This window comes from Trachypithecus francoisi, unplaced genomic scaffold, assembly GCF_009764315.1.
Source record: "Trachypithecus francoisi isolate TF-2019V2 unplaced genomic scaffold, Tfra_2.0 Lachesis_group14, whole genome shotgun sequence".
NCBI classification, from domain to species: domain Eukaryota; kingdom Metazoa; phylum Chordata; class Mammalia; order Primates; family Cercopithecidae; genus Trachypithecus; species Trachypithecus francoisi.
In genome coordinates, this window is record NW_022681459.1 from 48,830,648 (window position 1) to 48,843,191 (window position 12,544).

The window sequence follows — 12,544 nt, forward strand, 5'->3', positions numbered from 1 at the left end:
GATAAACATATTATTTCTTTCTCCTCCTTCGGGCATTAGCTCCTTTGACAAATGATTTTTATGTTGGAAAATGCAAGAAAAATAAGTAGCTCAGATTGACTTTGGAAATGTAATATTATTCTTAATTCACAGGCTTGTTGGCAACTTGAGAATTCCAATTACTTGTCGGTGTGGATTGGTTTTTTTAAATGCTGAATTGTATAGTGCTTACGTTTTTGATGTATAAACAATATACTTAGTATACTCCATAATGTATGAGGATAGGTTTCTATTAGGCTGTATGTTTGAGAAAGTTTTTCCTCTTACGAGAAAAGTAATTTAGCCAGTATGCTTTTTTTTTTTTTTAACAAACAAACAACCCTGCCTCCCAGTTTTCTGGAGTTAAGTAAAATGATAGTGTAAGAATTTTTTAAATTCAAGGTTTGGTCTGTCTGCATTTTTATGAGTCATTGATTTAAATGCAGTTACTTAAAAGTATACGGGGAGAAATTCCTTTTACTACTTGTTAGCTCTGATTTAACTTGGTACTTTTGCCTTCCTTAAGTAAAGCATGTTGATGAATTCTACTTTTTGGCTTTAGCTGAAAAAGTTCATTTTCTTACTGTGTGTATTTGGATGGCAGTCAAAAAAGCTTTTGCTTTCTCACATTTTGGGGTTTACATCTGGAAAAGCCTATAAATGAAGACAAGTGATTTTTAAGCATTAATCACTAACCCACTGTTTGATTCTGTCTATTGCAGAACTTCTTTTGAAGAATGTATTTAGAACCTTTCCCACATTAAAAAGGTCAATTTATATAAAAGAATAAACAACATACTCTGTACCTTGTGTGTAGTTACATAATTATATGTGATTGATCTTTTGGTCATTATTAAAAGAGAGTTTTCACTTTTTAATAGTGGGAATTATCTTAAGTGTTGCTGGTTCTAGTGATTTATTACCAGCAAAGGTTGCTTTTTTTTTTTTGAGACAGAGTCTTACTCTATCAAGTGGAGTGTCGTGTAGTGGCTGAATGATGGTTCACTGCAACCTCTGCCTCCTGGGCTCAAGTAATCCTCCCACCTCAGCCTTCTAGTAGCTGGGTCTACAGGCATGTGCCACCACGCCCAGCTAATTTTTGTGGGCTTTTTGTAGAGGTGATGGTTTTATCATGTTGCCGAGGTTGGTCTCGAACTCCTAGGCTGAAGCCATCTACCTGCCTTGAGTACAGGTTTTTTGATACAGAAATGATTATCACTTGGAGTTCAGCTTGGATTCTGACAGCTTCCTAGATTTTCTTCCCCCTGGGGAGAAGATGGTTATTTCTGGCTTAGGAAAGATAATATTTTAGCTGCTTATCTGTGCCCCACAGCTGGCAGAGAAATGCAGTACACTGATCATGAAGTTGCATCTGGAACCCTGAAAACTCCCAGACCTTAATGTTTCCAAAGAGATGGAAAAGACACATAGCTTCTGGTTTTCGTTTTTTTTTTTTTAGTTACTTGGAGGTCTCATTGAACCAGGACAGTGACAGAATTTTATATTTACCATTTGTTTTATCTTTTTCAGTGCATGGTCATCAATAGGGGAAAAGTCACACTAGGAGTATTGAGCCCTTTGAGGATATCACAACTGACACTGGAATGGCAATTGTGTAAGGGTAGAAACTTTGTTTTATTCATTGCTGTATTTCTAGTTCCTAGAATAGTGCCCATCACTCAGAAAAACATGTTGAATGAACATCCACCACTTACCACAGTAGCTGAATGTAGCCATGCTTTTAACTCTCTCCTTGTCTATTTTCATTTATAGTTGACCTCGGTAACGAAGGTTTTAGAAAACTTGAGCAGGAAGTAAGACTAAGCTATAGTAGTTTTACACAGTGGGTTTTGGTTAATGCTCATGATTAATTTATCTTCCCACCATAGAATGGTCTTACCTAACATGCTACAGAATTCTAGTTTCTGATGTGTGAAACGTTAATAGACATAAGAAAGGAAACACTAACAAGCTGAAAAAAATGACCTAAAATTGTGGCAGTTGTAAATCTACTTCTTAAAATTTTGCACCTCTTGAATTTTAAAATATTGCCTGTATACTCAAATTTTTCTCTGGATGTTTCTTAATATTAAATGCATGTGTAAAAAAATCTATTTTAACATCAATGAAAGTGAAAAGATTGTTTTAAAATTATTCAGTGTTGCCTTCTTAAGGTTTTGACTCTTAATTATCCTTCATTTGAAAAGTAAGACAGGACTATGTAGAAAGTATTCTATTGTTTTTTTCAAGTTAACCTGTATCTCAGCCAAAAAAGTGCTGCTTTAGTCCCTAGTACCCCTCAACATTTTAGGAGGCCTGGCCAGAGCCTCTTAGTTTTTCCTCATGAATTTGGTTCAGACTTACTAGTTTTTGTAGCTGGGGTTCTTTTATTATGTAAGTGGTACAAATTGGTGTGTCTCTTTGCCCTTGTTGAAGCTGATGTGCTAGGTGGCACACCGATGGTCACATAAACAGTTCTGTGTAGGTGCTAAATATGTCCATTCCTTTTTGGCCTTCTTAGGACCTCTGTGCCCTTCCTTTTAGTCATTACCTCATTATTTTACAGAAAGGGACTTAGAGTATATTGTTAGGTCTCCCTCTCCAGTGAAAGCTGCATGATGGTATCCAATACTGTAGTATTTAATAATTTAGTATATTTTTACTCCCTTTAGGGTTATCTTTTACAATGGAGAAAATCCTATCCATGTGGGACAATATGTGTACCAATATGTGATGGTAAAAGTTTTACCCTCTTATTTCAGGTAACTTCCAGAAAGGTGTATTTATTTATACCCATCTTGGAGATGGAACCTAAGAACCCTGCCCACCCCTCTTCCCTGTTTATCTGTTCATTAGTGCTTAATGTGTTTTAAGCATCCTTTACTACCTTTTAGGTAATTGCTTAGATTTAACGTAACCACATTACATTCTACTACCTCTACATATACGTGAATGTTCAAGGTTACCCAAACATAACTACTCTTATTCCTTGAGGTAGATATATGACTGGTATCATGGGAGATCTTATGGTACCAGAGAGCTTCTTTCAGACTCACCTCTACTTGGCCCTTTTTTTTCTTTCTTTCAAATAAGTCGTGTGTGTGTGTCTTAAATTTAAAAGAGACAGGGTCTCAGTGTCACCCAGGCTGGGAGTACAGCATTGTAATCATAGCTCATTGCAACCTCGGACTCCTGGGCTCAAGCAACCCTCCTGCCTCAGCTGCCTGAGTACCTGTGACTACAAGTGTGTGCCACCATGGCTGGCTAATTTTAAAAAATTGATTTAATTTTATTTATTTATTTATTTATTTTTTATTTTATTTTGTAGAGATGGGGGTATTTCTTTGTTGTGTAGGCTGGTCTCAAACTTCTGGCTTCAAGCGATCCTCCCACCTTGGCCTCCCAGAGTGTTAAGATTATAGGCATGAGCCACCACACCCTGTCTACATGGCCCTTATCTGACAAATAGTCCTAAGAGGCATAGGCAGTTTTTAATTTTGCTCCCAGTGTTTCACAATGACACACTAGTTTCTAACCAAGCAGAGTTTGATTGTGGCTATTGGGAAGAAGTCTTTGCCAGCATTAAGCCCACCTACCCAACCTTTTTTTGTTGAGTCTCACTTGTTTGATCCATCTCTTGGAAGTTAATCGGCACCTGTGGAAACTTTACACAAACACTTCTGTATTACAGAAGATGTCTCATCTTTTTGACAGAATAATTTATCACGTAATTTTTAGAACATGTCAGGTAACTTTTACAGCAGATACAGTGATTTTCCTGAATTAAATCTAGCACCATCAGTTCATTCTTGCCCTTCGACTTGACCTGTCTCTTGAACCATTTCTCCCCTGATTTACCTGTTGGATGTACATCTACTTGGGAGGTCACTGTTAAAGCCAGCTTATCATAGCTCGATAACTTCGTTGGAATCTCCCCTTCATTTCTTAATGATGATATCCTTTTTCTAGTTACCATAGGCCTTACAATTTTTCAGTTATTTTTGACAACTTGCTCTGCTTTTTTTCCATTGTTTTGTTGTTTGTTGTTGTTGTTGTTGAGACAACCTAGGGTCTTACTTTGTTGGCCAGGCTGGAGTGTAGTGGCACCATTATGGCTCACTGCAGCCTTGACCTCCCGGGCCCAAGCCATCCTCTCATCTCGGCCTCCTGAGTAGCTAGGACCACAGGTGTGCATTGCTAGGCCCAGCTTTTTAAATTTTTGTAGACATGAGGTCTCCGCATGTTGCCTGGACTGGTCTTGAACTCCTGGCTCCAGTGATCCTCCTGCCTCAGCCTCCCAAAAGTTGGGGTTACAGATATGAGTCATTGTACCTGGCCAGATAAAATTTTTGAAAAGAAATATAATGTCCTTGCTCTAATACAAAGGAAAAATAAAAAGGAAAATAATAGTATGTATTTCATGCAAATACTCAGGTAGAATTACACTCTTGCAGGAAAAGGTTCTACAGATTTACAAATCTCCCAACTCTCCTGCTGTACTATGTTGTATTTAATACTTAACTAACTTAACAGCAAGAATGGTCTTCATATTAAATACAGTTCATCTTTGAAGTTGCAAATTATGAGTAGCTATTTTCATTGTCATATAGTGTGTGTGAATAATATGGCCTGAGTTATAAAACTTAAAAGTTACTGGGGAGACAAAAATATTATGTGTAAAATGGTTAAGATACTTTATTGTTGCATATTTAGCTTTCCTTTTATGGTTCTTAGTTAATAATGTACCATATTTTACTGACTTTTTTTTTTCTTTTTTGAGATGGAATCTCGCACTGTCGCCCAGGCTGGAGTGCAGTGGTGCAATCTCGGCTCACCACAACCTCCGCCTCCCGGATTTGAGTGATTCTTGTGCCTCAGCCTCCTGAGTAGCTGGAACTACAGGTGTGCGCCACCACACCCAGCTAATTTTTGTATTTTTAATAGAGCTGGGGTTTTGCTGTGTTGGCCAGGCTGGTCTCGAACTCTTTACCTCAGGTGATCCACCCACCTTGGCCTCCCAAAGTGATGGGATTGCAGGCGTGAGCCACCCCACCTGGCCTTGACTTCTTAATTTCAGAGTTTTAATATTCTGAGCAATCTTGTTCATTTATGTGACTTCGTATCATTTTAACAGTTCAAATGGACGAGTCGTGTTTGCACAACTTTAGAGAAATTATCACAAAGGAACCAGGTCGATTAGATATTTTGTGAAGTTCAGATTGTTGCCTAGTGGTGACAAGAATTATTTGTTTTTGTTTTGTGTTTTTGAGACAGTCTCGCTCTGTGGCCCAGGTTGGAGTGCAGTGGTGCGATCTCCGCTCACTGAAACCTCCACATCTCATGTTCAAGTGATTGTCCTGCCTCAGCCTCCTTAATAGCTGGGATTACAGGCGCATGCCACCATGCCCATCTAATTTTTGTATTTTTAGTAGAGACGGGGTTTTGCCTTGTTCACCAGGCTGGTCTCTAACTCCTGACCTCAAGTGATCGGCCTGCCTTGGCCTCCCAAAGTGCTGGGATTATAGGTGCGAGCTACCGTGCCTGGCCAATTCTTTGTTTTTCTACCATATTCTTCTTTTTTTTTTTTTTTTTTTTGAGACGGAGTCTCGCTCTGTCGCTGGGGCTGGAGTGCAGTGGCTGGATCTCAGCTCACTGCAAGCTCCGCCTCCCGGGTTCACGCCATTCTCCTGCCTCAGCCTCCCGAGTAGCTGGGACTACAGGCGCCCACCACCTCGCCCGGCTAGTTTTTTGTATTTTCTACCATATTCTTCTTACCCTTTTTCTTAAAAGGACAGATCCCTTGATAGAAGCCAATTATGTGTACAAAACACCTTAAACTAAGTTCAAGCCTAGAGTGTCTGTGATCTTTTTAGTTTTGTAAAGTACCTGTTCCTGTAGTGGCAATGATTTACCCAAGAAGCCATCAGAAATGATGCTTGTTTGACTGAGGAAAAACTTTAAGCCTATCTGTGGGTTTTGGAAAGCTCTGTTCTGTACAATTCTGCAATTTCTGAAGGCATGCTAAGGCTTGACTGGGTTGGTTCTGTGCAATTAAACATTCTAAAATCTGTGGTTGACTAAATACTCCATGTTGCACCAATTTTTAAGAATCTTATTGTCATAGCATTATGACTGGTAGAGAAAGGTCTTGGGAGATCTAAGTGGCTTAAGTTGATTCTTAGGATATTTGTCATTATAAAATTACTGATTTTTCTTTTGCAGACTTCCTTATGAAACCTCCTAGTAGAAAAAGTTCTTGGGACAAACTTCATTTGGTAAGTTTGTTTCTCCCCTCCTGCCACCGCCCCGCCCGCAATACTCTCTCTGCTGTTTCGAGGCAAGGAAAAATTAATTTACAGGTTGATTTTTGAGGATCTGTTTGTCGATGTTCATGATTATTTAGATGAATTTTTCTGTGTTCACTTTAATGTCCTTACATGTGATGTTTTTTTTTCACTAGGACTCATACCAGGTCACTTTTTCTATATATAATTGCACTGTAATAGTGTACTGGAAAACTTGTATTTAAGTTGAGATTTTATGAGTTGCAGCACTAATCATTTGTCTAAAATAAAAAGTTATCAATCTCCAGTTTTTGTTATTTATTTTATTTATTTTTATCTTTTTTTTTTTTTTTTTTTTTTTTTGAGACAGTCTTGCTGTGTTTCCCAGGCTGAAGTACAGTTAGGTGATTATAACTCACTGCAGCCCTGAACTCCTGGGCTACAGCAATCCTCCTGCCTCAGCCTCCCAGTTGCTGGGACTACAGGTGTGTGCCATCACGCCTGGCTAGTTTGGAAACTTTTTTTTTGTAAAGACAGGAACTTGTTCTGTTGCCCAGGTTTTAAATTCAAACTTGCATCTTGTTTTGAGTTTTCTTAAATTGGTATAAATCTATATGAAAAATAAGGCCTCTTATTACTAGAGTTAATTCAGCAGTTCCCCCTTGTCTTCTTTTGCTTTTCAAGGTTTCAGTTATCCAACGTCCAAAAGTACTAAAATATCAAGAGAGAGAGCAAGAGAGACACCACACATTCATATGACTTTCATTACAGTGTATTGTTGCTTGTTCTATTTTGTTATTAGTTGTTAATCTCTCACTGTTTCTAATTTATAAATAAAACTTTATCATAGGTACATATATAGAGGAAAAACTATATATATAGTTTTCAGTACTACTTGTAGTTTCGGGAATCCACAGGGGGTCTTGGAACATATTCCCTGAGGATAAGGCAGGGGATTACTGTAGTGCAAATGTGAATTTTAATGAGAAAAACAAGTTCTGAAAAATTTGCGAGTTCTTTCTCCAGTATGGCTGCCAAACCTTGTCCCTTTTCATAGACCTTTGTGTGTCTCTTACTATGTAAATCTTTTACTGCCTCTTGTTTCTGCCACTTGTTTAATTTAGGGAACTGTAGTACAGTTTTATTAGAAGACAAGTTATTGCCTTGGTTTTAAGTTCCTAAATCCAGATCATTTCCTTGTTCAGGAACTGTTGCCTTGCCAGTGCCTCTAGAACAAGGATCAAACTCCTTAGCATAACATTTCAGGTTCTTTACAGGTGGGCTTCAAACAGCTTGTCACCTGTTTTCACTGTGTACCAAGTTCATCTCTTGTAGCCACACTGACCTACCTTCTGTCTCTCAAATACTCTCCAACGTGCTTTTTTGTCTTACTCTGCCGCCATGCCATTCCTGTTCCTCTAGTCTCAGTAGCTCAAAATTTGGCTGGTTCAGTTATTAAAAGCTTGAGTCTTCCAGAAAGTCTTCCTTAAGTGTCCAGCTCAGAATCTTTCTCTGCTTTTTGTATTACCATGGAATTAAATTTCTATATCTTTTAACATACTCTATCTTACTAGTTATATTTGTCTGTCATCCCCACAGGATTGGGAATGTCCTTGAAGGCAAGAACTGTATTCATGTTTGAACTGTCAGTTCACAGAAACACTCCTAAAGTCCTGGGATACCAGTGCCTTCTCAGTATAAATTATTCTTGACTAGGGTTTTTGTTTTGATAAGAATAGGGGAGGAGAATAGATTGTTTTTAGTAGAGATTGGTCAGCATAATCTTGTTGGTTTAGGTTACTGTTTTTTCCCCACTTTTCTGTATAGTGAAGGATCATAGGATATATGTAATCTGTGCCCTTGTAGTCCAAATTGCTCAGTATATTATTTGAGGTATTCTTTTTTGCAAGTATAAGTTTTAGTTTTTGAGTAAGGAATTGAGTAATTTTTCTTTAACAGGTGCCTGAAAGATGAGATTTCACGTTCAATAGGAAGATTAAATGTTGCTTTGTTTCTGTAAAGCTTTCTGAGAAGTCATATCATGGGGCGGTACTGATGATGGAGCTGAGAGAAGCATGCAGGTTCCAGTTGTCAAATTCTCATATATTAAGAAAAGAAAGATTATTTCACCTTGAGGCTTGGAATAGGAATCTTAATCTTCATTTAGCCTGGGGGGTGGGGGAGTGTTGCACATTAGATCTGTAGAGAAGGAAATGTCATCCTTTTTAATTAATTAATTTATTTATTTTGAGACAGAGTCTCGTTCTGTCGCCCAGACTGGAGTGTGGTGGTGCGATCTTGGCTCACTGCAACCTCCAGCTGCTGGGTTCAAGCAGTTCTCCTGCCTCAGCCTCCTGAGTAGCTGGGACTACAGGCATGCTCTACCACTCCTGGCTAATTTTTGTGTTTTTAGTAGAGATGGGGTTTCTTTTTTTTTTTTTTTTTTTTTTTGAGACGGAGTCTTGCTCTGTCGCCCGGGCTGGAGTGCAGTGGCCAGATCTCAGCTCACTGCAAGCTCCGCCTCCCGGGTTTACGCCATTCTCCTGCCTCAGCCTCCAGAGTAGCTGGGACTACAGGCACCTGCCACCTCGCCCAGCTAGTTTTTTGTATTTTTAGTAGAGACGGGGTTTCACCATGTTAGCCAGGATGGTCTCGATCTCCTGACCTCGTGATCCGCCCATCTCAGCCTCCCAAAGTGCTGGGATTACAGGCTTGAGCCACCGCGTCCGGCGAGATGGGGTTTCACCATGTTGGCCAGGCTGGTCTCGAACTCCTGATCTCCAGTGATCCACCTGCCTCAGACTCCCAAAGTGCTGGGATTACAGGCGTGTGCCACTGTGCCGACCAGAAATGTAATAACATAGTACTTGGCTCAGTAGCATTTAATATTTGTATTGCCATAATGTAAATTTGTAAAAGTGTTGTTTTTTTTTTTTTTTTTTTTTGACACAGGGCTGACTCTCTTGCCCATGTTGGAATGCAGTGGTATGATCATGGGTCACTGCAGCCTTGATCTCCTGGGCTCAAGTGATCCTCCCACCTCAGCCTCCTGAGTAAGTGGGACTACGGGCATGTCCCACCTTGCTGGGCTAATTTGTTTTTATTTTTCTTTTTGTGGAGACGGGGGTCTCATTATGTTGCTCAGGCTGGTCTTGAACTCCTGGGCTCAAGTGATCCTCCCACCTTAACCTCCCATAGTGTTGGTCTTACTGGCGTAAGCCACTGCCCCAGCCACATTCTTATCTGAAGAAGCAAGATCTAGGTTTGAAGAGAAAGATGTGAATGTATTTAATTTTGATGCCAGGAAACATACTGTTTAATTAATATGTGCCCCAGATTAAAGGAGACTAAAGAGATATAAAAATAGCTTCAATATATGATCCCAGACTAGATCCTTTACCAAAGCGGGGAATATTGCTGTGAAGCATAAAGGATATGATTGGATTCATTGACAAAATTGGAATAGATATGGTAGGTTATTATAGCACTGTTAAATTTTCTGAAATTGAAACTAGAACTGTGGTTATATAAGAGATTATCTTTCTTAGGAAATGCATACCGAAATAGTAAGAGTTAGAGATATTTGTATGCAAACCTCTTTTTAAATGGTTCAAAAACAGTGTGCATGTGCATATGCGTGAACAAAAAGAAGACAGTGTTGGAAACTGTCCTATCCAAATTGTCTGTAATGAAACATTTAATGAAGTACAGTCTTTATATAACCATGTGTTGTCATATGTATGAATACATGTACATACTAACTTAAAAAGTGCTTATTACATGCCAGTAACTATTCTAGGCATGTTATATGCATTAATAGCTTAATTCTCACAACTCTTTGATGCAGTGCTTGTTCTCTTTGTTTTCTTGATGAAGAAACTGAGGCTCAGAGAGGTAGTATGATTTGCTGTCAAGGTCATAGTTAGTATATGGCAGCCCTGAGAGCCATTGCTTTACATTCCTGATTGTTTTTCTTGAGGTTATTGCCTTAACACTCCGAGTTTAAATGAAATTCTTTCATTAAAACTTATTTTGAGTTTTGAGTTTTCTGTTTAAAAGCTTTTTTAAAAGTTTTCTGTAGAAAAATTTGTTATCCTAATTGCAAATGTTTTAAAAGTTTAAAAACTGAAAGTCGCTGCTCCCAATCTCTTCCCTAGAGGGGTAAATTGTTAACAACCATTATATGATTTTTTTGTATGTGTATAAACATACTTCGGAATTAATACAGACAATGCTTAGGCATATTTTTATTTTAACTTCTAAAATTACAGAACACTGAAAACGTATGGCAAGTTGATAAATATGTGTTAGTGTTTTTTTTTTTTTAAATAGAAAAGTATGTATGTACAGTCTTTGGCAATAATCCCTCTGCAACCCCTCCCCCAAATTTATATGCTTTTACCTAGTATATTTTTAAGAATAATTAGGGCTACATAAATAGTGACTTGTGCATACATATGGATAAGGGTGGTTATGGTGGCTTTTTTGGTGGTAATAGAAAAATGGAAACAACCTGAATGTCTCACTAATTGATGGATGGTTAAGTTATGATACATTGGGGTATAATGGAATACCAAACTGCCATATGTATACACTGACATAGGAGAGATTTGTTATATTAATTGAAGAATATATACTGAAGAAACTACAGTATGGCTTCCCCACCCCACCCATTTTGGGGGGTAGATAATGTGTGTCTTTGTACACTCATTTGCCACATAATGATGTTTTGGTTAGCAACAGACCCAAGATACAGTGGTAGTCCCAACAGGCCCAAGATACAGTGGTAGAGATTAAAATGGAGTTGAAAAATAACTATCACCCAATGGAGTTGTAGTTGTCATAATGTCTTAGTACAATTGCTTTATTTTCTTTATAAATTTAGTGTAGCCTAGTTGTACAGTGTTTATAAAGTCTATAGCAGCATACAGTAATGTCCTAGGCCTTCACACATTCACTCACCACTCGCTGACATACCCAGAGCAACTGCCAGTCCTACAAGCACCATTCATGGTAAGCGTTGTCCTATACATGTGTACCATTTTAATCTTTTGTATCATTTTTACTGTATCTTCTCTGTTTATGTATATTTAGATATACAAATAGGCAGCACTGTGTTACAGTTGCCTGTAGTATTCAGTACAGTAACATGCTGTGCAGGTTTGTAGCCTAGGAACAACAGGCTATACCATTATAGCCTAGGTGTGTAGTAGACTGTCCCATCTAGGTTTGTATAAATACCTCTGTGATGTTTGCACAACAGCTAAATCTGCTAATGAGGCATTTCTCAGAACATGTCTCCATCTTAGTTAAGCGAAGCTTGACTGTATGTGCATAGAGAACTGTCTGGAGAGACTTATGAAATAGTTAACAGTTGCTTTACTTACATTTAGAGGAACTAAAGGGCAGTAAGGAGTGAAAAGCGAACTTCTGCTTACCAATCTTTTTTTTTTTTTTAAATAAGTTTAACTGAGATATGTTAATATAAAATTAACATACTATACAGTTCACCCATTTAAAGTGTACAGTTCAGTGGCTCAGTATATTCACGAAGTTGTGTAGCCATCACCACAGTCCATTTTAGGACCTTTTTCAGGCCAGGTGTGGTGGCTAATGACTGTAATTCCAGCATTTTGGGAGGCCGAGGCAAGAGGATTGTTTGAGATTGGGAGTTCGAGACCAGCCTGGACAACATGGTGTGAGACTTCCCCTTTCCCCGACAAAAATAAAAGTAAATTAGCCGGGTGTGGTGGCTTGCACCTGTGGTCCTGGCTACTCTGGAGGCTGAGGCAGGAAGATCGCTAGAGCCCAGGAGTTCGAGGCTGCTGTAAACCGTGATCCTGTGATTACAGCACTGCAACTCTAGCCTGGGCAACAGAGCAAGACCTTGTCTCCAAAACAAAACAAAACTTCATGTTCCATAGCTGTCAACCTCTCTCCCCTCAATCTCCCCCAGCTCCTGGCCCCCACTAATATACTTTCTAAGATTTTCCTGTTCTGGACATTTCATATAAATGATATCATACAATATGTGGTCTTCTGTGACTGGCTTTATCATTTAGCATAATGTTTTCAAGGTTCATCCACGTTGAAGCACGTATCAGTACTTCATTCCTTTCTCTTTTTTTCTTTTTTTTTTTTTTTTGAGACAGGGTCTCGCTCTGTTGCCTAGGCTTCTGGTGTCCAGTGGCATGAAGATCTGGGCTCACTGAAACCTCGGCACTGCATCCTGGGCTCAAGTG

The 12,544-nt window shown here is 38.8% G+C and overlaps 1 protein-coding gene across 12 annotated transcripts in view; it reads left to right on the plus strand.

Annotated features, from left to right (window-relative positions):
- MTMR3 (myotubularin related protein 3) overlaps window positions 1–12,544 on the plus strand; it is a 145,192-nt gene that overhangs the window by 64,756 nt on the left and 67,892 nt on the right. For 5 of the 12 annotated variants that reach the window (XM_033233188.1, XM_033233180.1, XM_033233184.1 and 2 more), the window contains exon 2: window positions 6,241–6,293. The exons of 2 other annotated variants lie outside the window; for them this stretch is intronic. Coding sequence is in view for 5 of the 10 variants with exons in the window: in XM_033233180.1 (XP_033089071.1) it covers window positions 6,249–6,293 (45 nt within the window). In the remaining 5 variants the exon portion in view is untranslated. Of the gene's footprint in view, window positions 1–1,548; window positions 1,634–6,240; window positions 6,294–12,544 lie in introns of those variants that run through there. 5 more of the 12 variants (XM_033233178.1, XM_033233179.1, XM_033233181.1 and 2 more) reach the window with 2 other exon arrangements.